The sequence below is a fragment of the Crocuta crocuta genome, unplaced genomic scaffold, assembly GCF_008692635.1.
Source record: "Crocuta crocuta isolate KB4526 unplaced genomic scaffold, BGI_CrCroc_1.0 scaffold382, whole genome shotgun sequence".
Lineage (NCBI taxonomy): Eukaryota > Metazoa > Chordata > Mammalia > Carnivora > Hyaenidae > Crocuta > Crocuta crocuta.
Genome location: NW_027531873.1, coordinates 1775431 through 1798753, shown reverse-complemented (window position 1 = coordinate 1798753; position 23323 = coordinate 1775431). Strand labels below are relative to the sequence as shown.

General features: G+C 37.8%; 1 protein-coding gene across 2 annotated transcripts in view; it reads left to right on the top strand.

Annotated features, from left to right (window-relative positions):
* Positions 1–23323, top strand: part of QSER1 (glutamine and serine rich 1) — a 79534-nt gene that overhangs the window by 23192 nt on the left and 33019 nt on the right. The window contains exons 2-4 of one of the 2 annotated variants that reach the window (XM_077772806.1): positions 12986–13098; positions 14288–14449; positions 18042–21719. In XM_077772806.1, coding sequence (XP_077628932.1) covers positions 14353–14449; positions 18042–21719 — 3775 coding nt within the window. In that variant the 5' untranslated portion in view covers positions 12986–13098; positions 14288–14352. Of the gene's footprint in view, positions 1–12985; positions 13099–14287; positions 14450–18041; positions 21720–23323 lie in introns of those variants that run through there. The other variant, XR_013337251.1, reaches the window with a different exon arrangement.

Sequence of the window (23323 nt, the reverse complement as noted above, 5' to 3'; positions counted from 1 at the left end):
ATTTAATAATAACTTGATACCAAGTACCGATTGCACTTCCTTTACACCAATTATCAGGTAAAGGCCCTGCCTGAAACATAATTTTGTTACTTTAATTCATCTGAGGCCTCATGTTAATGAGGGGGCTCAGTTTTATAGTTGGGGGATGGGTTGGAACCAAAATAAGGATAATGAGATTTTGACTGAGTTGCAGCAGTGTGAAGCCTCTTCTAGGCCCATGAAGGGTTGGGGCAACAAGTTACTGGAGTCCAGACCTAGCAGTAGTTGTAGAGGAATGCAGCTTGGCTGGAACCATAGTTGTGATGGATCGAATGGACAAAGAATACTCAGACTTTTGGGCACCTGGTTGGCTCATTCGGTTAGGTGTCCGACTTGGTTTCAGCTCAGGTCATGATTTCATGGTACAGGAGTTTGAGCCCCGTGTTGGGCTCTGCACTGACAGCGTGGTGCTTGCTTGGAATTCTCTCTCTTCCTTTCTCTCTGCCCCTCTCCCATTTGCAGTGTGTCTGTCTCTCTCAAAATAAATAAAATTTAAAACTAAAAAAAAATACTTAGACTTCGGCCTTCTGATGTTCTGCAGAACCTACTTCTAATGGCCCCAAAAGACCCTAGGTGATGCAGTGAAAAGGAGTTACTTGTGCTCTGAGGTAGTCTTAAAAGTGAGCAAACAAGAGGTGCCTGGGTGACTCGGTCAGTTAAGCATCCAGCTCTCAAGTTCAACTCATGATCTCGCAGTTCATGAGTTCAAGCCCCACATAGTGCTCTGCACTGATTGCACAGAGCCTGCTTGGGATTCTCTCCCTCTCCCCCAATTCACTCCCAAAAATAAATAAACTTAAAATTTTTTTAATGAGCAAATGAAGGCCCAAAGAACCTATATATACATTGCTCAATGTCCCCTTAGAGATAGTGAACCTAAGCCATTTGAGTCTTCCAGCTCTTTTTTAAAAAATGTTTTTCTTAATTTATTTTGAGAGAGAGTATGAGTGGGGAAGGGGCAGAGAGAAAGACTTTCAAGCACATTCCACCCTGTCAGCATGAAGCCTCCCTCATATGGGGCTCGAATCCACAAACTGTGAGATCATGACCTGAGCTGAAATCATGAGTCAGACACTAAACGGACTAAGCCACCCAGGTGCCCTAGCCCCACCCCTTTTTTTTAATTAACAGCTTTATTGAGATTTAATTTACTCAGCATAAAATTCTCCTGTATTAAGTGTATAATGATTTTTAGTATATTTACATCACCACAGTGTAATCACAATCTAATCTTCAAACCTTTTCATTACCCCAAAAAGAAACCTTGTGTCCATTTATAATCACTCCCCATTTTGACACCTACCTAGCCCTTGGCAACCATTAATCCATTTTCTGTCTCTTTAGATTTGCTTTTTTGGGCATTTCATATAAATGGAATAATAAAATGCGTATTCCTTTGTTTCTGGATTTTTTGACTAAGCATACTGTTTTAGAGATTCATCATCTAAAGTCATAGCATACATCAATACTGTAAGTACTTCTAGCAGAGTGGTATTCCGTGGCTTGCATAGATGTAGCTCATTGTGTTTATCCATTCACTAGTTGTTGTATATTTGGGTTGTTTTCACTTTTTGGTCCTTATGAATAATGCTACTGTGAACATTTGCATGAAAGTATTTGAACATAATGCTTCATTTTCCACCTAGGAGTGGAATTGTTGGGTCTTTTGGAAATTCTGTGTTGAACATTTTGAAGAACTGCTAAGTTGTTTTCTAAAGTGACTATACAATTTTACATTCCCACCAGCAACGTATGAGGGGTCTAGTTTCTCCACATCCTTGTCAATATTTGTGATTATCCTTTTAATTATAGCTAGTGATATCCTGGAAAATTCATCATTTTTAATACATAGGTTTTCTACACTATTTTAACACTATGATTTTCTGCAAAGTTGGGTACAAAGGAAAGGTTTATCTTTTGTCATCAACAACTCTGTTATTTTCACTTTTTTTTTTGGTTTGTTTTTTAATTATTTATTTTTTAAAAATTTACATCTGAGTTAGTTAGCATATAGTGCAACAATGATTTCAGGAGTAGATTCCTTAATATCCCTTACCCATTTAGCTCATTCTCCCTGTTGTTTTCACTGTTCTTTAAAACTAAAGGACATTATAATGGAATCATTCAGCAGTTTGTAGCCAAATTCATTAAACTCTTCATCCCATAACATTTATTTTTAAAGCAATTTTTAGTGAAACTTGGAGGTATTTGGGTAGTAATGTGTATATGAGGGTGGGAGTAGTTATGACATTGAAAGATGTATTTGATTTTAGGATTCTCTTTGCTTTCAACTTTAGTTTGAGAGCTAAGGGAAGTTTTAAAGCAGATAGCAGCTACTGTTACCTTGTAAAAATGTATTTAGGCACTCTCATTCCATTGCACTTGGAATAAAATCCAAACTTTATTATGCCCACAAGGCTTTTACATGTCTGCTGCTTGCCTGTTAGCTCTCCACGTGAATAAGTCTCCTGCTACTGTCCCCTTCCCTCACTACAGGTTAGTCTTCTTTCAGCTTCTCTATATAGTAGACTCTTCCCTACTTCGGGCTTTTGCATAACTTTTCTCTTCCTCTGGTTTGGCACAGGAATTGTTTAATATCGTGGAGACCTTTTCCTGATCACTGTGTCTTCCAAAAGCCGTATCCCCATAGCTTCTGTCCTCAGCCCATTTCTCGTGTAAGACACTCTTGGGCATTTTCACCCACTTTCATGATTTCAAAAATACCCAACTGGTAATGATTCCCAATTTTTTATTTTCATCTCAGACTTCTTTCCTGAGTTTTAAATGGGAATGTTCATCAGTCTGTTTTTGTTTTTTAATTTTTTAATGTTTATTTTATTTTTGAGAGAGAGAGACAGAGCATGAGCGGGATGGGGCAGAGAGAGAGGGAGACACAGGATCCACAGCAGGCTCCAGGCTCTCAGCTGTCAGCACAGAGCCCAACACGGCTTGAACTCACGAACCATGGGATCATTAACTGAGCTGAAGTTGGAACTTAACCACTGAGCCACCCAGGTGCCCCTCATCAGTCCATTTTTGAGTATTCTCATTCTCATTCTATCCTCATTCTATCTCTTATGAACACCTCACCTCAAACTTAATGCATCCAAAATTGAACTCTTCCAAATTTGTTCTGCCTTATGGGTGGTTCACTATCATTCATGATTCCTCTGACTTTTCCCACAAATCATTGTTGGCCAAATCTTGTCAGTTCTATTTTTTTTTTTTAAGAGATCTCAAATGTCTATCTGTGGCCACTGTTCTGTCCTTACAGTCTTTTACCTGGATTTCTATAGTAGAATCTTGGCTTTCCTGCTTTCAGGTTTTCTATGTCCTTTATTTGTTTACTTCTTTATTTATTTTGAGGGAGAGAGCACATGCGCTGGAGAGGGGTAGAAAGAGGGAGAGAGAGAGAGAATCCCAAGCAGGGATTCTTACAAACTGAGATCATCACTTGAACCTAAATCAAGAATTGGATGCTTAACTGACTGAGCTATCCAGGTGCCCCACAGGCTTCCTCTGTTCTTTACACTGCTTATTAGATTGTCTTTCTAACACAGTGATTCTTACTGCTTGTACATGGCAGAATCGCTTTATGGGTTTTTTTCAAAGTGACTCACAGAGTCCTGTCTCAAAACTATTAATAAATAACTTCTGGAAGTGAGAACTGGGAGTATATTTGAGGGGGACGGGGGGACTACCAGATGATGCTAATGGATACCCCTGGTTAAAAACCATTCTTTTTAAAATACAAATTTAATTATTTAACTCTGATTAAATTCTTTAGAGGCTTTTGATTCCCTTGAAGGTAAAATGTGAGATCCTGGGGTGCCTGGGTTCCAAAACATCACGTTGGGCTCCATGCTGAGTATGGAGCCAGCTTGGAATTCTCTCCCTCTACCCCTGTCCCTCATCTGCTCCCTCTCTTTCTCTTTCTCTAAAAGTAAAAATGAAAATTAATGAAAAACTTAATTTTCTTTGTTAAACATATTAGATTAAAATTAAGTTTCGGGAAAGAATGTTCAGACGTAAGGTAGAGAGTGGTAATTGAGTAATCTTTTGGCGCATTTTAATTTTTAGGAAAGTGTCAGTTTTTTTAACTTGGCATTTAAAGTGACAACCACTGAAGGAAGATGATACTTCCCCTTGCAAAATTCTGATCCTCCTTCTCTTCCACAATGAATCTACCCTACTTTGAGTGTGTAGAGAAGGGATGGAAGTTTGAAGTTTTATGCTAGGCTGGGGATATGAGGATTAAAACTGTATCTCCTATCTCTTGGCTCCCTCCTCTTCTCTAGGCCTTAGCTCCTATAATTTTTCAAGTATGTATAGGGATAGTATAAATTATCTGTCTTTATCCCTACCACCCATCCGGATTTGGGGGGCTAGGAAGGACTATGCCAGGGTAGGTCCTATATTACATAAATGTATATTTATTCAAGGAAATCTTTTATTCATTCATATATGGGAATTTGTTGACCATGTTTTGAGACATATATTTTTTACCAGGATAATTTTTTTTTAATCTGGCTTTTGTTGGGGCTCCTCGCTGGCTTAGTCAATACAGCAAGTGACTCTTGATCTTGGAATCACGAGTTTGAGCCCCACATTGTGTATAAAGATCACTAAAAAAACTTAAACACAAGTTTCAAAAAAATAAATGATGTCAACAAACCAGTGACTATCAGATTTTTATCAGTGTTAAAATCTTTCAACTTTGGCCAATGAATGCTCTTTCAGCTGGTTTCCATGTCCCCTTGACATGCCCTTGTAAATGTAGGGGTTTCCTCCGATCTTTCTTTCCTTCTTTTTTTTTTTGAGCACTTTCTTACTTTCTGGCATACAAGATATTCCAGATTAGGTATTAGGAACCATCTGGGTACTAAGTACTCTCTGTGCTACCAGGGTGTCTTCATTTCTAGACTCCGTCAGCTGACGGAACAAGGAAATATATGTGTATAGATTATTTTAATAAAAGTATGATTGCTATGATAACTTGAAAAGCATATAAAATGGTAGGAATATTTTGAAAATAACAGCTAAGCATTTGGTTTTTTATTAAAGAATTTCAAATTATATTGAAAATTAGCAAAAGAATAAAGTTGGACTCCTGCTTTACACTATGTACAAATATTAATTCAAAATAGACTGTAGACTTAAATGGAAAAATTGAAACTGTAGAACTCTTAGAGAAAACATAGGAATAAATTTTTAGGACCTTAGTTAGATAATGGTTTTTCAGATACGCCATCAAAGAAAAAAAGAAAAAAATCTGTTGAACTGCATCTAACTTTATTTTTTATTTTTAATTTTTTAAATGTTTATTTAATTTTGAGAGAGAGAGACAGAGCTTGAGCTGGAGAGGGTCAGAGAGAGAGGGAGACACATATCCAAAGCAGGCTCCAGACTCCAAGCTGTCAGCATAGAGCCTGATGTGTGGTTCGAACCCAAGAACTGTGAGATCATGACCCGAGCTGAAGTTGGACGCTTAACTGACTGAGCCACCCAGGCGCTCCTAACTGCATCTAATTTTAAACTTAAACTTTAAGGGACACCTGGGTGGCTCAGTTGGTTGAGTGTCCATCTTTGGCTCAGGTCATGGTCTCGCAATTTGTGGGTTTGAGCCCTGCGTTGGGCTTGCTGCTGTCAGTGTGGAGCCTGCTTCAGATCTTCTGTCACTCTCTCTGCCTCTCTCCTGCTTGTGCGCTCTTTCTCAAAAATAAATAAAACATTAAAAAAAAAAGATTGAACTGAATTGTTGGATGGACACCCAGTTGGTATCCAGAGACTTGCAGAAGTGGTTGATGGTGTAGAAAAAAATAACAAAAAAACTCAAACTTTAAAACTTTTGGGCTTCAAGGGAACCTGGCTGGCTTAGTCGGTGGAGCATCTGACTCTTGATCTTCAGGTTGTAAGTTCGACCCCCATGTTAGGTGTAGAGATCACTTAAAAAACTCTAAACCAAAAAAAAAACTTTTGGGCTGCAAATTATAGCATCAAGAAAGTGAAAAGATAACTTACAGAGTAGGAAACAATATTTAAAAATCATGTATTTGGGGGCGCCTGGGTGGCTTAGTCGGTTAAGCGTCCGACTTTCGCTTGGGTCATGATCTCGCGTTTTGTGGGTTTGAGCCCCACGTCGGGCTCTGTGCTGACTGCCAGCTCAGAGCCTGGGGCCTGTTTCAGTCTGTGACTCCCTCTCTCTCTGACCCTCCCCTGCTCACGCTGTCTCTCTCTGTCTCTCTCTCTCTCTCTCCTAAAAATAAATAAATAACATTTAAAAATAAAATAAAATAAAAATAAATAAATAAAAATCATGTATTTGTCAGGTACTTGTTTCCGGAATATAAAAATAATTCTTCTTACACTTTGATTTAAAAAACAACAACAACCCAATTTTAAAGTGGGCAAAGGATTGGAATAGATATATGTTCAAAGAAGACATAGAGATGGTCAGGAAGCCTATTTTAAAGATGTTCAACATCATTAGATAAATGCAAATCAAAACCACAATGAGATCCTATTTTACACCTACTAGGATAGGTGGCTATTGTAATAAAAGCACGGGTTTTAAGAAGTGTGAGCAAAGATGTTGAGAGACTGTAACCCTAACCATTGCTGGTGGGAATGTAAAATAGTACAGCTATTTTGGTTGGCCATTCTTCAAAATGTTGAAAATGTTTGAGTTGTAATATGGCTCAAAAATTTGACTTCTAGGTGTATACCCAAGAGAAAGACATACATCCACACAAAAACTTGTACATGAATGTTCCTAGGAGCATAATTCATAATAGCCAAACAGTGGAAACACCCCAATGTCCATCAACTGATAAATGCCTAAACAAAATGTATACCTGTACAATGGGATATTATTCATCCATAAAATTGAGTGAGGTACTGATATATCAATGTTGTAACATGGGATGAACCTTGAAAACATTATGTTAAGTGAAAGAAGCTAGTTGCAAAAGGCCACATCTAGCATGATTGCATTTTTGTGAAATATTTTGAATAGGGCAAATCCATAGAGACGAAAGTACATCAGTGATTGCCTGGGGCTGGGTGGCAGGGGATATGCAGAATGATACTAATGGGTACAGGTTTATTTTTGAGGCAATGAAAATGTTCTAAAATTAGATTCTGGTTGTACAACTCTAAATATTCTTAAAACACACTGACTCATATACTTTAAAAGGATAACCTTTATGGTATGTGAATTACATATCAATAAAGCTGTAATTAAAACAAACATTTAGAAAAAAATAACAAAAATGAGATACTTAGGGATAAATTTAACAAAATGCTGGGGTGACTGGGTGGCTCAGTCGGGTAAGCATCCAATTCTTGATTTCGGCTCAGGTTGTGATCTGGTTCATAAGTTTGAGCCCCATGTTGGGCTTTGCACTTACAGCTCGGAGCCTGCTTGGAATTCTCTCTCTCCCTCTCTCTCTTCCCATATCTCACTATGTGTGCGCGCTCTCTCACTCTCTCTCTCCCTCTTTCAAAATAAATAAACTTAAAAAAAAAAGCCTTTAAAAATTTTAACAAAATACTTAGAAGAATTATGCACTAAACATTACAGAGGACTCTGGAAAGTAAAGACCTAAATAAATAGATATACTCATTGATTAGAAACCTCAGTATTTCTAAAGTGGTAGTAGTTTTTCCCAAAGTAATGTATAGATGCAGTGCAATGTTTTTTGTAGAAATTGACAAACTGACTCAAAAATTTATATGGGAATACCTGGGATACCCAAAATAATTTTGAAAAAGAACAAGATTGGAAGATTTGTACAACCTGAATTAAATTACTTATTAGGCTGTGTGTTATTGGCCTAAGAACAGACAGACTGATGTAATAGAATAGATAAGAGTAGAACCACAAATATATAGCTAGTTAATTTTTTTAAAGAGATGCCAAAGCAATTCAACAGGTAAAGAATAATTTTTTTCAATATATAGTACTGGGATAATTGCATATCCAAAGTTTTTTAAAAAATGAATCTCAAACCTTACCTCAGCCATGTACAAAAAATTAACTCCAAATGAATCATAGACTTAAATGGAAAAAGTGATACCATAAAACTCCAGAAGGAAACAAAGGAGAAAATCATTGAGATATTGGATTAGGCAAAGGCCTCTTAGTAACAACAGCAAAAATACAATTCATAGGGGCACATGGCTGGCTCAGTCAGTGGAGCATGACTCTTGATCTCGACATTGTTGAGTTCAAGCCACACGTTGGGCAAGAGATTACTTAAAAATAAAATCTTAAAAAAGTTGATTTAAAAATGGTTCTGTTCAACTACATTATTATGAGAATGGATAAAAGCCACAGAGTGGGGGAAATTATTTTCAAAACATATCTTCACCAAGGATTTGACAATATCAGGCAGAAGATTTGAGTAGATATTTCATGAAAGAAGATTTCTGCATGTTAGATGAGCAAATGATGCTCATCATTGTTAATTAGTAAGGAAATGCAAATTAAAACCACAGTGAGGTACTATTGCACGCCAATTAGAATGTCTAAATTTTGTTTTCATATTTAAAATTTTTTTTATGTTTATTTACTTCTGAGCAAGCGAGAGAGAACAGGGGAAGGGCAGAGAGAGGTAGAGACAGAATCCCAAGCAGGCTGCATACTGTTAGCACAGAGCCTGACATGGGACTTGAACTCATCAACCATGATATCATGACCTGAGCCAAAAGCAAGAGTTAGATAGGTACTTAAAAGAAACGAAACAATTTACAAATTGATAATACTTAGTGCCAGTAAGAATGCAGTCACTAGACCAGACATACATGGGGAAATGAAAAAAAGGATAGCTACTTTGGAAAACAAGTAGTTTCTCTAAATTTCAGTATTACCTTATTACCATACCAGCCACCCCACTCCTATGTATTTAGTGAAATGAAAACTTGTATGCACACAGAAACTTATACATAGGTGTATGGCAACTTTATTCATAATTGTCAAAAACAGGAAAGAACCCAAAGGTCCTTAAAGTGATAAATGGATTTAAAACAAGCACTAACTTCTAATGCATCCATATAATGGAATACTGCTCAGCTATAAAATGTAATGAATTACTGGTATAAATAAAAACATGTATGAATCTCAAAGACATCAAGCTAATTGAAAGTAGCCGAACACAAAAAGCTACACAACATATTAAATTATTCTGTTCATGTGACATTTTGGAAAAGGGAAAACTATAAGAACAGAGAATAGATCCTTGGGAGATGGTGGGAGGATTTCACTATAGAGGGGCAAGGGGGAATCTTATAATGATGGGACTGTTCTCTCCCTTAGTTTTTGCATTTTTTACATATTTGTTCAAACTCACTTGTACACTGGAAAGGGTGAATTTTGTTGTATGCAAATTATACCTTAATTTTTGAAGAAATTTATAAAATGAACCTTTACCCTTACCCCACAAAATTTATCTCAAAATGATTCCATAGGCCTAAATATAAAAGCGAATACTTTTCTAAAAAAGGTAACACTTTAAAACTTAAAGAAAATATAGGTGAATATATTAATGACAGGATACTAAAAGCACTGACTTTATAGGAAAAAATATATAATGCAGGTTGATCAAAAATTAAAACCTTGTTAGTCAAACTCAGAAGCAGAGAGTAGGAGTAGGATGGTGGTTGCCAGAGACTAGGGGAAGGGAGAATTGGAGAGTAGTTCAAAGACTATAAAGTTTCGGTTATTCAAGATGAATAAGCTCTAGAGCTCTGCTGTACAACATAGTTCACATAGTTAACACCACACACTTTGTTAAGTGGGTAGATCGGCTAAGTGCCCTTACCACAAAACTGATGAAAACCTTTTAGTGAAAGACACTAGATGGTGCCTGGTGACTCAGTTGGTTGAGCATCGAACTTCTGTCCTGGTTGCACTCTTCCCGGTACATGAGATCCAGCCCAGCATCAGGCTTACTGCTGTCAGTGCCGAGCCTGCTTCGGATCCTCTGTCCCTCTCTCTCTCTGCCCCTCTCCTCCCCTGCTCTTTCTCTCTCTCTCAGTCTCTCTCCTTCTCTCTCTCTCTCTCTCTCCCCCTCCCAACATTAAAAAAAGAAGACACTAGGAAATAAAAAGCAAGCCATCAGACTGGAAGAAAACATTCGCAATACATATATCTGACTAAAAGGTAGATCCAGAATATAAGAAAAACACTAACAACCCAAATATTTTGAAGGACAAAAAAATTATAACAAATTTTATAAGAGGAGCTGAAAGAATAACCTGTCAGCATATAAAAAGATGCTCATCATCATTTGTTATTAAGAAATGCAAATTATGCTATGCTGAGATACCACTTTACCTACCTAGAATAGCTAAAATTAAAACAACTGAAAATATCACATGGTGACAAGGTTGTAAAGCAAAAATGGAAATTTGATACATTGCATTACATGGTAATGTAAAATAGTACATACACCTACCTTATGACCCTGTCATAATTCTACTCTTAGATATTTAACTTTGGGGAAATGAAAACATGTCCATGAAAGGAATACAAAAGTTCATAGCAGGGAGGGGCGCCTGGGTGGCTTAGTCGGTTAAGCGTCCGACTTTCGCTTAGGTCATGATCTCGCGGTTCGTGGGTTCGGGCCCCGCGTCGGGCTCTGTGCTGACTGCCAGCTCAGAGCCTGGAGCCTGTTTCAGTCTGTGACTCCCTCTGTCTCTGACCCTCCCCTGCTCACGCTGTCTCTCTCTCTCTCTCTCTCTCCTAGAAATAAATAAAACATTAAAAAAAAAAAAAGTTCATAGCAGGGAATATAGTCAGTAATATTGTAATAATGTTGTAGGTGATAGATGGTAACTACATGTATCATGGTAAGCATTTCGTGATGTGTATAATTGTTGAATCACTATGTTGTACACCTGAAACTAATATATTATGTCAACTATATTTCAATTTTTAAGTCTACAACGATATACTTAAAGTGTAAGATATTTACATTTTTGATAAATATTGAAATATAAGTATATGTCATGTATGTACATGAGAGAAAAGGGAAAGCTGATTTTTATTTTACAGAAGAATATTTTTAAATATTAAAAGAATGATGTAATTAGAAAACTGCCATTTCCAATCTCTGGTGTGATAATTGAATTAAAGGTGGATGATGTCTGAAACCTTTGACTTTTGAAAATAAGGTATTTACAGCTTCTTTTTTTTTTTAAATGTTTATTTGTTTTTGAGAGAGTGAGAGAGACAGAGCACATGTAGGGGAGGGGCAGAGAGAGAGAGAGACACAGAATCCGAAGCAGGCTCCGGGTTCTGAGCTTTCAGCACAGAGCCTGACATGGGGCTCAAACTCACAAACTGTGAGATCATGACCTGAGCTTAAGTGGGACACTTAACCCACTGAGCCACCCAGGAGCCCTGTATTTACAGCTTCTTAAAGTAACCTCTCCCAGTTGCATTTCAAAAAAGAAAAAATACATACGTGGAGAGGTCTGACATGTACCTTAATCACTTCAAGTTTAGCATCACCAATGATGAGACAAATGGACATTATGTGCATCCTTATATGAGGCAATATGAAGTACAAAATATCATTTATGTACTTCTCTTGAGGTATCCATTAGAGTCAGAATTTGGTATAGTCTACATTCAGCTGATTTGTTTTCTTCAATAACAACAAATCTATGTCAGGAAATCACAAAAGGGATGTGGGATTAGAGGCAGGGTAGAGGCAATGTTCTAAATTTAAAGAGAAATAGCCAAGTGTAATTCTCCTTTTTTTAAAAAAAAAAGTTTGTTTTGAGAGAGAGCACGCGCATGCGTGTGAATGTGAGCAGGTGAGAGAGAAGGGGAGAGGGAGAATCCAAAGCTGGCTCCATGCTATCAGCACAGACCCCAGCGTGGGGCTCAACCTCACAAAACATGAGATCATGACCTGAGCCGAAACCAAGAATCAGAGTTTTAACCCACTAAACCGCCCAGGCACCCCACCAAGTGCAATTCTTGAATTTTTCATTGGATTCTACATAGAAGAGCTTTAAAATCCCAAACATTTAGGCAACAATTAGGAAATTAGAATATGACCTCTGTATTACATGCTGTTATTGACTTAAATTGTTAAGTTTCTTCAAGTCTAATAATAATTGGCTGTATGGGAGATTGACTGATTCCTAGGAAACACAGCCAAAGTATTTAAAGATGCAGTGTCCTATATGCAAGTTATTTTCAAGTGGTTTGGTAAAAAAAAAAAAAAAAAAAGAAAGGTGTGTGTTTATATTATGTGTGTGTGTGTATGTGTGTGTAGAGAAAAATAAAACAAAGGTAACAAAATTAATGATTATTGAGTCTTACATAACAAATGTATATATTTTTATTAGACTTTCTATTTTTCTGTGGGTTTAAAAATATTCAAAATAAATGTCAAGGGTATAAAAAATATCTTGTTCTGAATTACTCTCAAATGTACAAGCTTGAAATTTTCTAGGTGAGTTATTTAATTATCAGTTTATTTGAATTATCTGATACTCTGTAGAATGTTAGAATTAGAGGGACCTTAGATTATCTTCTCTAATTGTTTATTCATACAGATGAGGAATTTAGTCTGACATTAAGTGTCTTATTCAAATGATACTGTAAGCAGGTGGTAGAGGTTGTGTAATGAATTCAGCTGTCCTGTTTTCCAGGATTTTGCTTTTCCCACTGTACCATGGTATTTCTCTCCCAGTAAAAGGCAATAAAGTTGAATTAAGGAAAATACTTTGCATCATTTTCTTCCTAGTATATCTTCAATATATTTGCCCATTTTGACAGTATTGTCAGATTGTATTTGACCTCTTAATCAAAGTTGTTGAATTTAGGCGAAGACTTTTTTGCTACTTTTGATAATTGTTCTCCTAGAAATTTTTTGATCGTGTGGTTTTAGCTATGTGTTTTTGGTCACTTATTTTTATTATCCTCTAGTTTAAGCTATGAAGAAGGACATCCCTCACACTCTGAAACAGATCTCCTTCAGAGACAGACTTTTGCAGCCTCTCATCAGCTTCCTGGATATGCTGCCACACCTCAGCCAACTGGTAAACATGCTCTTGTAAAACTAATATGGCTACGTTTAATGAATAAGAAGAAAAATCAGTTTTCATGTATTGGATTATGCATGTGGGCAGAACGTAACAGAGCCATGGGAAAAGTGAAAATGAAAACGAAATTAAAAGCTTTGTCTTTTACTGATAGGGAATATCTATATAATTAATTAGTTGGGAGATCTTCCCAATCTTTGTAGATTTAAAAAAAATTTTTTTCTAACATTTATTTTTGAGAGATAAGAGTCAGCACACAAGCAGGAGAGAGGGAGACACAGAATCTGAAACAGGCCCCAGACTCCAGGCTGTCAGCACAGAGCCATGAGATCATGACCTGAGCTAAAGTTGAATGCTTAACCAACTGAGCCACCCAGGCACCCCAATCTTTGTAGATTTTATATTGAAACCATGCTTGGTCAAATTCATATTTGTTTGCTGTGTCAAAACAGTTTAGGGATGTAGAGCTTTTGGCCTTAAATTTCAGAGATTCCTGGGGCGCCTGGGTGGCTTAGTCGGTTAAGCGTCCGACTTTCGCTTAGGTCATGATCTCGCAGTTAGTGGGTTCGAGCCCCGCGTCGGGCTCTGTGCTGACTGCCAGCTCGGAGCCTGGAGCCTGTTTCAGAGTCTGTGACTCCCTCTCTCTCTGACCCTCCCCTGCTCACGCTGTCTCTCTCTCTCCTAGAAATAAATAAAACATTAAAAAAAATTTTTTTTTTAAATTTCAGAGATTCCTTTTTATTTTATTTTATTTTTTTGAACATTTATTTTGAGAGAGAGCAAGAGCACACGAGCGAGGGGAAGAGCAGAGAGAGGAGAGAGAGAATCCCAAACAGGCTTTGTGCTGTCAGCGTAGAGTCTCCTGAGTGAGGTCAAGACCTGAGCTGAAATCAAGAATCAGACACTCAGCCAGCTGAGCCACCAGAGCACCCCCCCTATTCTTATTTAAGAGGGGCTTATTTCAGCTCAGGTCGTAGTCCCAGAATCATGAGATCATGACCCATGTCAGGCTCTCTAGGCTCCATACTGAACATGGAGCCTGCTTGGGATTCTCTTTCCTCCTGGCCCTGTTCCCAGGCACACTCTCTCTCTCAAAAAAATAGGTAAATAAATAAAATATGAACAGAAATATACTTCTGTATTATTAAATATTTTACCTTGTGATATGTTTTATCTTCAAATATAGGTCTTTCTGGAATATTTGATACTAGTGTGAACAGTGCCAGCACTAACACTAAAGAATCTTCAGTGATGAATTTTCTCTCTGCTGTTGAATCCCGAACTGCTCAGGCTGCTTCTTCAGGAAGTACTCTTTTACCACAATTCAGGGCTCCATCCTGGCAGACAGGTGATTCTTTGTTTTCAGAATTTTGGGGGGCAGTGGTGAGAGAGAGAGTGAGCGAGACAATGGGAGCAGCGAGACAATGGGAGCAATATGAGACAATGGGAGCAGCGAGGGAGATACAGAATCTGAAACAGGCTCCAGGCTCCGAGCTAGCTGTCAGCACAGAGCCCGACGTGGGGCTCGAACCCACAAACTGTGAGATCACGACCTGAGCCGAAGTCAGACGCTCAACTGACTTGAGCCACCCAGGCACCCCTCGGAATTTTTTTTAAGTTTATTTATTTATCTTCAGAGAAAGACAGCATGAGTTGGGGAGGGAAGGGCAGAGAGAGAGAATCCCAAGTAGGCTCTGCACTGTGCAGAGCCCCATGTGGGGCTCAAACTCAGGAACTGTGAGATCATGACCTGAGCAAGGATCAAGAGTCAGATGCTTAACCAACAGAGGCATTCAGGCACCCCTGTTTTCAGAACTTATAAGTCCAGAAAAAATAATGATAAAAATACACTTTTTATGGCCTTGTTATTCTATAGTGTAGCTGAGAGTAATTACTGATTTTTCAGTGAAATTTAAAACCTGGAATTTTTCACAATTTTAAGTTGGACAAAATTCAAGAGATTGTTACTAGCAGAAATTCAAACTGATTACTTCAGTGAAAACTTAACAGGTTGAAGAAGATAGATAATTATTGAAAGTAAACCGTAGATATAAAGTTCTTATCTGGCAATTTATGTAGCTACTTGTCTACTTAATAAAAGCAAAGATTAAATTTTCTTTTATTTTTCCATTTCAACTTTACTGAGGTATAGTTGATATATAAAATTATAAGATGTTTAAAGTGTACATTGCGGTGATTCACCATACATTGTGAAGGAATCCCCCCCCCCACTTGGTTAGTTAACATATCCATCACCTCACATATTTATCTTTTTTGGTTTTTGATGAAAAATTAAATTTATTTATCTTAGTGACTTCAGGCTGAGTAGATGATATAGTAAAAAAACAATCTTGAAACTGATTTCATCATTAGAGTTATGTAAAGTTATCCAGAATTGAACAGATTAAATCACTATTAAAAGTTTTGAATTACTCTCAAAATGTACAAGCTTGAAATTTTCTAGGTGAGTTACTTGAATCTGTCAATCTGATATTTCATAGAATGTTAGAACTAGAGGGACCTAAATTATCTTATCTAGTCCTTTATTCATACAGATGAGGAATTTTGTCCAACATTAAATAAATTGTAATGGATATTACAAGCTGATATTATTCTATTTTCCCTGTTTATATATACATTCCATTTTTCACTTGTTTCTCCCCCCAAATTATGTGTATATTTTTACTTTTTCAGGGTTATAGGAAAGTTAGGTGTTTTTAAAAAAATGCTTTGTTTTAAATAATAAGAAATGTCATCACATATTTGAGGAGATATTTTATTTTTTAAATGTTTATTTTTTTTGAGAGAGAATGTGAGCAGGGGAGGGGCAGAGAGAGGTAGGGACAGAGGTTCTGGATGGGATCTTCGCTGATGGCAGCTAGCCTGATGCACAGCTAGAACTCAGAAACCTGTGAGATCATGACCCGAGCCAAAGTCAGACACTCAACCAAATGAGCCACCCAGGTGCCCCAGAGAGATATTTTAAAATGATAACTATAGGAAATAATACTTTACCATTCTGATATAAATTCCATTAATAGAGCATTACACATAATCAGTTAGGCTTTCTTCCAATTTCTATGATTTTATTTATTTTTAATTTTTTTAACATTTTATTTATTTTTGAGAGAGAGAGACAAAGTGCAAGTGGGGGAGAGGCAGAAATAGAGAGGGAGACACAGACTCTGAAGCAGGCTCAAGGCTCTGAGCTGTCAGCACAGAGCCCAACGCTGGGCTCAGAGTCATGAACCATGAGGTCATGACCTGAGCTGAAGTCAGACACTGAACCGACTGAGCCACCCAGGCACCCTGTCTATGATTATTTTATTTTAAACATAAATCCTAAATGTTATTTATTCTTTTAAGTATAACTATTTTCGGTCTTTGTAGTAGTAATACTTTCTTGACATTTAATGGGAAAAAGTGGGAGAAGAAAGTTTTTGAAAGGGCTAGAGAATCTTTTTCCCCTATTTTTCTAAAATAAACAACAAAATTTTAATGGAAGTTTGCTAAGAAACATGTAAACGATAAAAAAGTTATGTAAAATGGAAACTGATACTTCCCAACTACATTCCCACTTTCATAGAGAAGAGTTAACAGTTCTTTGAAATCTTTGTATATCAAAACATCTTTTTTCACTTAATCATTGTTTATAGTAATAGTATTAATAGGATATGCCATAATTATTTGGTCATTCCCGTGTTGATGGACATGGGTTGTTTCTACTTTTTACACGCAATAAGTATCTTGTACAAATATCTTTGTGTCCACTTATTGCTATAGGATAAATTTTTAGAAGTAGAAGTTTTAGATTGTAAGATTTTCACTTTACTGTATGTGACTAGAGTGGTTTTCTGAAATGTTAATAATCTCTTCTTTTTTTTTAAATATAGTTTATTGTCAAGTTGGTTTCCCTGTAACACCCAGTGCTCATCCCAACAAGTGCCCTCCTCCATGCCCATCACCCATTTTCCCCTCTTCCCCACACCCCATCAACCCTCAGTTCTCAGTATTTAAGAGTCTCTTATGGTTTACCTCCCTTCCTCTCCATTAATAATCTCTTTTTTTTAAATTTTTTTAAATATTCTGTTTATTTTTGAGAGAGAGATAGAGACAGCGTGAGCAGGAGAGGGTCAGAGAGAGAGGGAGACACAGAATCCGAAGACTGGCTCTAGGCTCTGAGTTAGTTGTCAGCACAGAGCCCAACATGGGTCTCAAACTCATGAACCATGAGATCATGACCTGAGCTGAAGTCGGACGCTTAACTGACTGAGCCACCCAGGCACCTCTAATAATCTCTTCTTGACAATACTTTATTGATTTCTGATCAGCCTTGTATGATAAGCACACATCTCTTGTCATTGGAAGTTATTCATAGGAAGCCAAAACTTGAAATCCAAGAGATTTTTAAAGTTTGTATATTTTGATAAAGGAAATTTCAGTGTTAACCTCACTGTTTATTTTTAGATTTACCATGTTAAATGTAAGCAATTTAATCTGCATTTTAATGTTATGAACATTTTAGTTTGTTGCTATTGCATTGAAATTTCAGGATAAATTAATCACTGGAGATTATGTACATTTTTACTGGTTTCTTAATTTTCAGATGGTCTTATCTAACTCTATAAACTCATTTCTATAACAATTATAGTTATGAATTGCTAATACCTTTATTAGCAATTTTTGCTTTTAAGAAAGCTAGCTGTCTTAAAATGTAATTTTTAAAATTTGCATGCAGAACTAACTTATCAGGCTTATCAGTCTTACAGAGTTTTTTTCCCCTACGCCCTTCACCCTTACAGAGATTATAATAGGTTAAAGTTATGTAAGTCTCTACTGTGAAAACGTGTGTGCCTGCGCGTGTGCATACGAGTATGCGTATTTGTGTATATGAGTATCTGTGCTGTGATTGCATAAAGTTCTTTGTTTTCTCTTCATAGGTATGCATTCCTCAGCAGCAACTGAGCTGTTTGTTACTGGACCTTTGCCAACCACTGGAACACTTCCACCCTCTGCCCTCTCTGCTTATCAGCATCCCACCACCTTCAGCAATAGAAACTTTGCTACCACCTCACCTTTGGTGCTTCAGGATTCATCTTTTAACACTACATCAAATGGAATTTTAAATCCTCATGACCCTCTGTTACAAATCAAGACTTCCCAGGGAACTGTTCCAACTGCTTTGGCATTTGAGCGCCTGGGCAGTTCTGCATTAAGTAACAGCATACCACCTCAGTCTTCAACATATCGCTCAGCGCAAGAGTCTGCACCCCATCTTTTACAACCTCAATTTAGTTTGTTGCCTTCAGCACTTGGGGGAGCCCAGCAGACTCCTCAAGCCTACAGTTCAACTCTCTTTACTAGTTCTACTGCTTCCATTGAAAGAGCTCTTCTTCGAGAATGTAGTGTTATTAAACACCATCAGCGGCCTTCAGGTACCCAGTCTATTCAGGCACAACTGACTGGTTCTCAGCATTCCTTACATAGCTATCTGTCAAATGCAAGTGTGGTTAATTTTCAGGAAACAAGTAGGCAGTCATCTTTATCCTGTAGCCCAGTTGGAGAGTCTACTCAGGTGAGCAATGGAGGATTACAACAGAAGACCTCCCAGGTGTCAGTGGAACTTGCTCAGTCTTACTCATCTACAATTCCATCATCAGGGTTTCCTCCTTCTGCTACAAAAGTAAAAAGCTGTTCTACAAAACAACCACTAGCATCAACTAAGACCCCCAAACCTCAAAGTGTAATTCCTCCTGTGCAAACATTAAGCTATTCCAAACCTTTACATAACCAGAGTTCTGTAATATCGGGCCAAGCACAAATTTATTCTACAGCGCAGCTACCAAGCCTTTTATCAGTTAGTCAGTCCCAAAATTATGGTTTAGTGCAGCCACATAATGTGCCATCTATTGTTCATTCACAGGTTTATAGGTCCAACAAAGTTGAGAAATTACCATCCTTATATAAAACCTTGACTTTTTCTGGATCATCTCAGACTATAACTCCTGAAAATCAGACACTTAATTATTCTTCTAATCAACAAGAAGTATTATCTTCAGTTACAAATGAGAATTACCCTGCCCAAACAAGAGATCTGTCTTCAGTTAGTCAGTCTCAAAGTTATTCATCTAGTCATTCTCAGGGTTTATCACCAGTTAGCCAGACACAGGTTAGTTATTCATCTCAGTCACAGGTGATATCAGTTGTTAGTCCTTCAGAAAGCTATGCTTCAGGGCAGTCCCTAACATTAACAGCCCCTTCTCTTTCTTACTCTTCTGCCACTCGGGCTCAGAATTTGCCAGATTCTAGCCCAACCCAGAATTATATTTCCATGCATTCTTCCCAAAATGCTCAGACTCAAGAGTCATCATCTCCCCAGTCCCAAAAGTTTTTGCCTGCTGCCCAGTCATCGTCTTTTGCATCCTCTACTCACTGTCAGACATTACAGAATAACATACCTTCCCCTGATCCAAAGTCTTATGCTGAAAGAAAACTTGACTCAAATGTGTACACATCTTCAAAGCAAGAAGAGGATTTTCCAATGCAAGAGTTACAGGTATTGCAGCCCCAAGTGTCTCTTGAGTCATCAACCCAAAGGCTCTCAGATGGAGAAATTAATGTTCAAGAATCGGCTTATAAGGTATCAAAGGCAGATGACAGGTATTCTCAAAGTGTAATTAGAAGTAATTCTCGTCTTGAAGATCAGGTTGTTGGGATTGCTCTACAAGGGCCAAAAAAAGAAGAAAGCATGGTTGGTTCAGTGACGCAACTTACCCAACAAATTGGCCAAGTCAGTGCAGCAACCCTTGATATTAAGAAGGCAACTAATTTAATGCAAACTCCACAAATAAGGTTGAATACTAAAGACCTCAACCCACAGCATTCTCTTATACATAAGGTACATGAAGCCAAGGTCCAAGAGCAACATGATCAAATAATTAATGCCTCATCTCAGATTCAAATTCCAAATCATGCTTTAGGGCATGGCCATCAGGCTTCTCTTCCTAATACACAGGTCCTTTTAGATTCTGCCTGTGATTTACAAATTCTTCAGCAGTCAATACTGCAGGCAGGTTTAGGACAAGTAAAGGCATCTTTACAAGTACAGCGTGTTCAAAGTCCTCAACAGATAGTACATCCTTTCCTTCAAATGGACGGTCATATTATTCAGAGCAATGGTGACCATTCTCAGCCGCAGCTCCATCCTCAAACTTCTGAAATTATGAAAATGGACCTCTCTGAGTCTTCAAAACCATTACAGCAACATCTAACAACAAAGGGTCATTTTAGTGAAACAAATCAACATGATTCAAAGAATCATTTTGTTTCTCTTGGGTCAATATGTTTCCCAGAGGCAATGCTTCTCAGTGATGAGAGAAATATTTTATCAAATGTAGATGATATCTTAGCAGCTACTGCAGCAGCTTGTGGGGTTACCGCTTCTGATTTTTCCAAGTCAACTTCAAATGAAACCATTGCGGCAGTTGAAGATAGTGATTCTAAATCTCATTTTCAGCAGTCATTAGATGTTGGGCATGTGACTTCAGATTTTAACTCCGTGACAGCTACAGTAGGAAAGCCACAGAATATAAATGATATTTCCTTAAATGGAAATCAAGTTGCCGTAAACCTTTCACCAGTACCAACCCTCCAGTCAAAAATGACTCTTGATCAACAGCATATTGAAACTGGTCAAAATAAAGCACCTAAAGTAATTTCACCTGTGGTCGGACCAGGTCATGATGTCCAGGAGCAAAGTTCTGGCTCATTCAAGAAACAGTTTGCTACCAATCATGAATCTGAAGAAGATAGTGAAGTTCCTATGGATAGTACATTAAATAATAACAGAAGCCAAGAGTTTGTTTCTAGTAGAAGTATAAGTGGAGAAAGTGCTACATCAGAGAGTGAGCTCACCACTGATGACAGCAGTGTGTCGGTGAACCCAGCTAGAAGTGCACTTGCACTGTTGGCCATGGCCCAACCTGGGGAGACCATTGGTGTCAAGATTGAAGAAGAAAACCAAGATTTAATGCATTTTAACCTTCAGAAGAAAAAAACCGGAAAGGGGCAAACAAAAGAGGAAGACAGCAGTAATCCGAAACAGCTGAAAAGACCAGCCCAGGGCAAACGCCAGAATCCAAGGGGAACAGATGTGTATCTGCCGTATACCCCTCCTTCCTCAGAAAGCTGCCATGATGGTTATCAGCATCAAGAAAAAATGAGACAGAAGATCAAAGAAGTAGAGGAAAAACAGCCAGAAGTCAAAACAGGATTTATTGCCTCTTTCTTAGATTTTCTGAAATCTGGGCCCAAGCAGCAGTTTTCCACTCTTGCTGTACGAATGCCTAACAGGACTAGACGACCAGGGACCCAGACAGTTCGTACATTTTGTCCCCCACCACTTCCAAAGACTTCTGCAACACCCACACCTTCAGTGTCTGAAATTGGGGGTAACAGTCCATCAGAAAAAGTTGATAATGAACTTAAAACCTTGGAACATTTATCTTCATTTTCTTCTGATGAAGAAGATCCTGGAGTATGTGGTCATGATATTTATAAAAGCACCTCTACTACCTTAACTACTTTGGATGCTACTTCTGACAAAAAGAAGAAAGCAGGTAAAGTTTTAAATTTTGCATTCATAATTATGGCTTTCCACTGTTACTTTTATGGTGATAGATTGATTGGGTTTTAAGCTTATTTTTAGCTTGAAGCAGGTCTGCAAATAAATTTTCAGGACAACAGAGCGCCTGGGTGACTCAGTTGGTTAAGCGTCTGACTTTGGCTCAGGTCATGATCTCACAGTCATGATCTCACGGTTCATGGGTTCGAGTCTCGTGTTGGGCTCTGTGCTGACAGCTAGCTTAGAGCCTGGAGCCTGTCTTCGGATTCTGTGTCTCCCCCTCTCTCTGATCCCACCCTGCTCATGCTATCTCTCTCTCTCAAAAATAAAACATTTTAAAAATTTATAAAAAAATAAATTTTCACAACAAAATGCATAGGTAGGTATTTTAGGTACTTTTTTTTTCAATGTTCCTTTCCTGTAGGAAAGTTTTGGGATTTATGTTGAGAACTTCTGGGTTTTCTTGGCTTTTTACCACATGATGCATAATTTACATAGTATGTATCCAGGGTTCTCTAGTCTGAGACCTATTGAGGTTGGTTATGGACATGAGGCATTTGTATTGGGGGCCCTGTTGTCGTATAAACTGGTATATTTTCTTGATATGTCAGTTTTACATGAAGATTAATATTTTGCTGTTAAATATTATGTGTTGTAGGCACATTAAGATAAAATTAAAAATTTTTTTGTGTTGCCTTCGGACTCTGCGCAAATCTTTGGGTGTGCATTTCACTTTATTCTGTAGTTAAGGGAACATTTGGAGGAACTGTATTAAGAAATACTGCCTCGTGAACTATTTTAAGGAATATGCTAAGGAAAAATACTTATAACAATGTAATAGCCACCCCCTCTGCGCTAGGAACTAGTAGCAATGTTGTGAGATCTACATTATATCTCCAATGTCAGATGATATAACCAAGAGTGAATGAATTGTGCGGTCCATACAACTAGTATGTGACAGAGCTGGATTCTGCACTCAGGTCTGTCTGATTGTAGAGCCTCTATTCCTGCCTAGCTCTTCTGTATAAAGTGGTGCTTTGAAAGTTAAACCCTGTTTTGTGACGTACCTTATTAGTTTCTCTCTGGACTTGAGACTACCTTTAACTACCAAAATGATGTGAAACAACCTGTATTCCAAGTAATCTGTTATCATAAACATCTGCTAATTCATTTCTAAAGAATTCATATTTTGTTATACATGGAAACCAGTATAATGGAACACCAATGACATTCCAAATGAGCCAAAGACATTATGAACATGGCTAATCCTAGTAAGATTTTATACTCCTTTTCCCCCAGTTCAGGGTGCTTTGCTAATTGCTGTTATATTCCCTTTCCATTAGTATAACAATGCATTTATAATTTTTGTTCTAAAATAGGAATCTAGGAACACCTGGGTAATTCAGTTGGTTAGGCATCCAACTCTTGATTTCAGCTCAGGTCTTGATCCCAAGGTTGTCAGTTTAAAACCCAAATTGGTGCAGAGCCTTCTTGGGATTCTCTTTCTTCCCTCTCTCTCAACCCCATCCCTGCTCACTTGTTCTCTCTCTCTCTCTCTCTCTCTCTCTGTCCCACTCTCTCTCTCAGAATAAATAAACT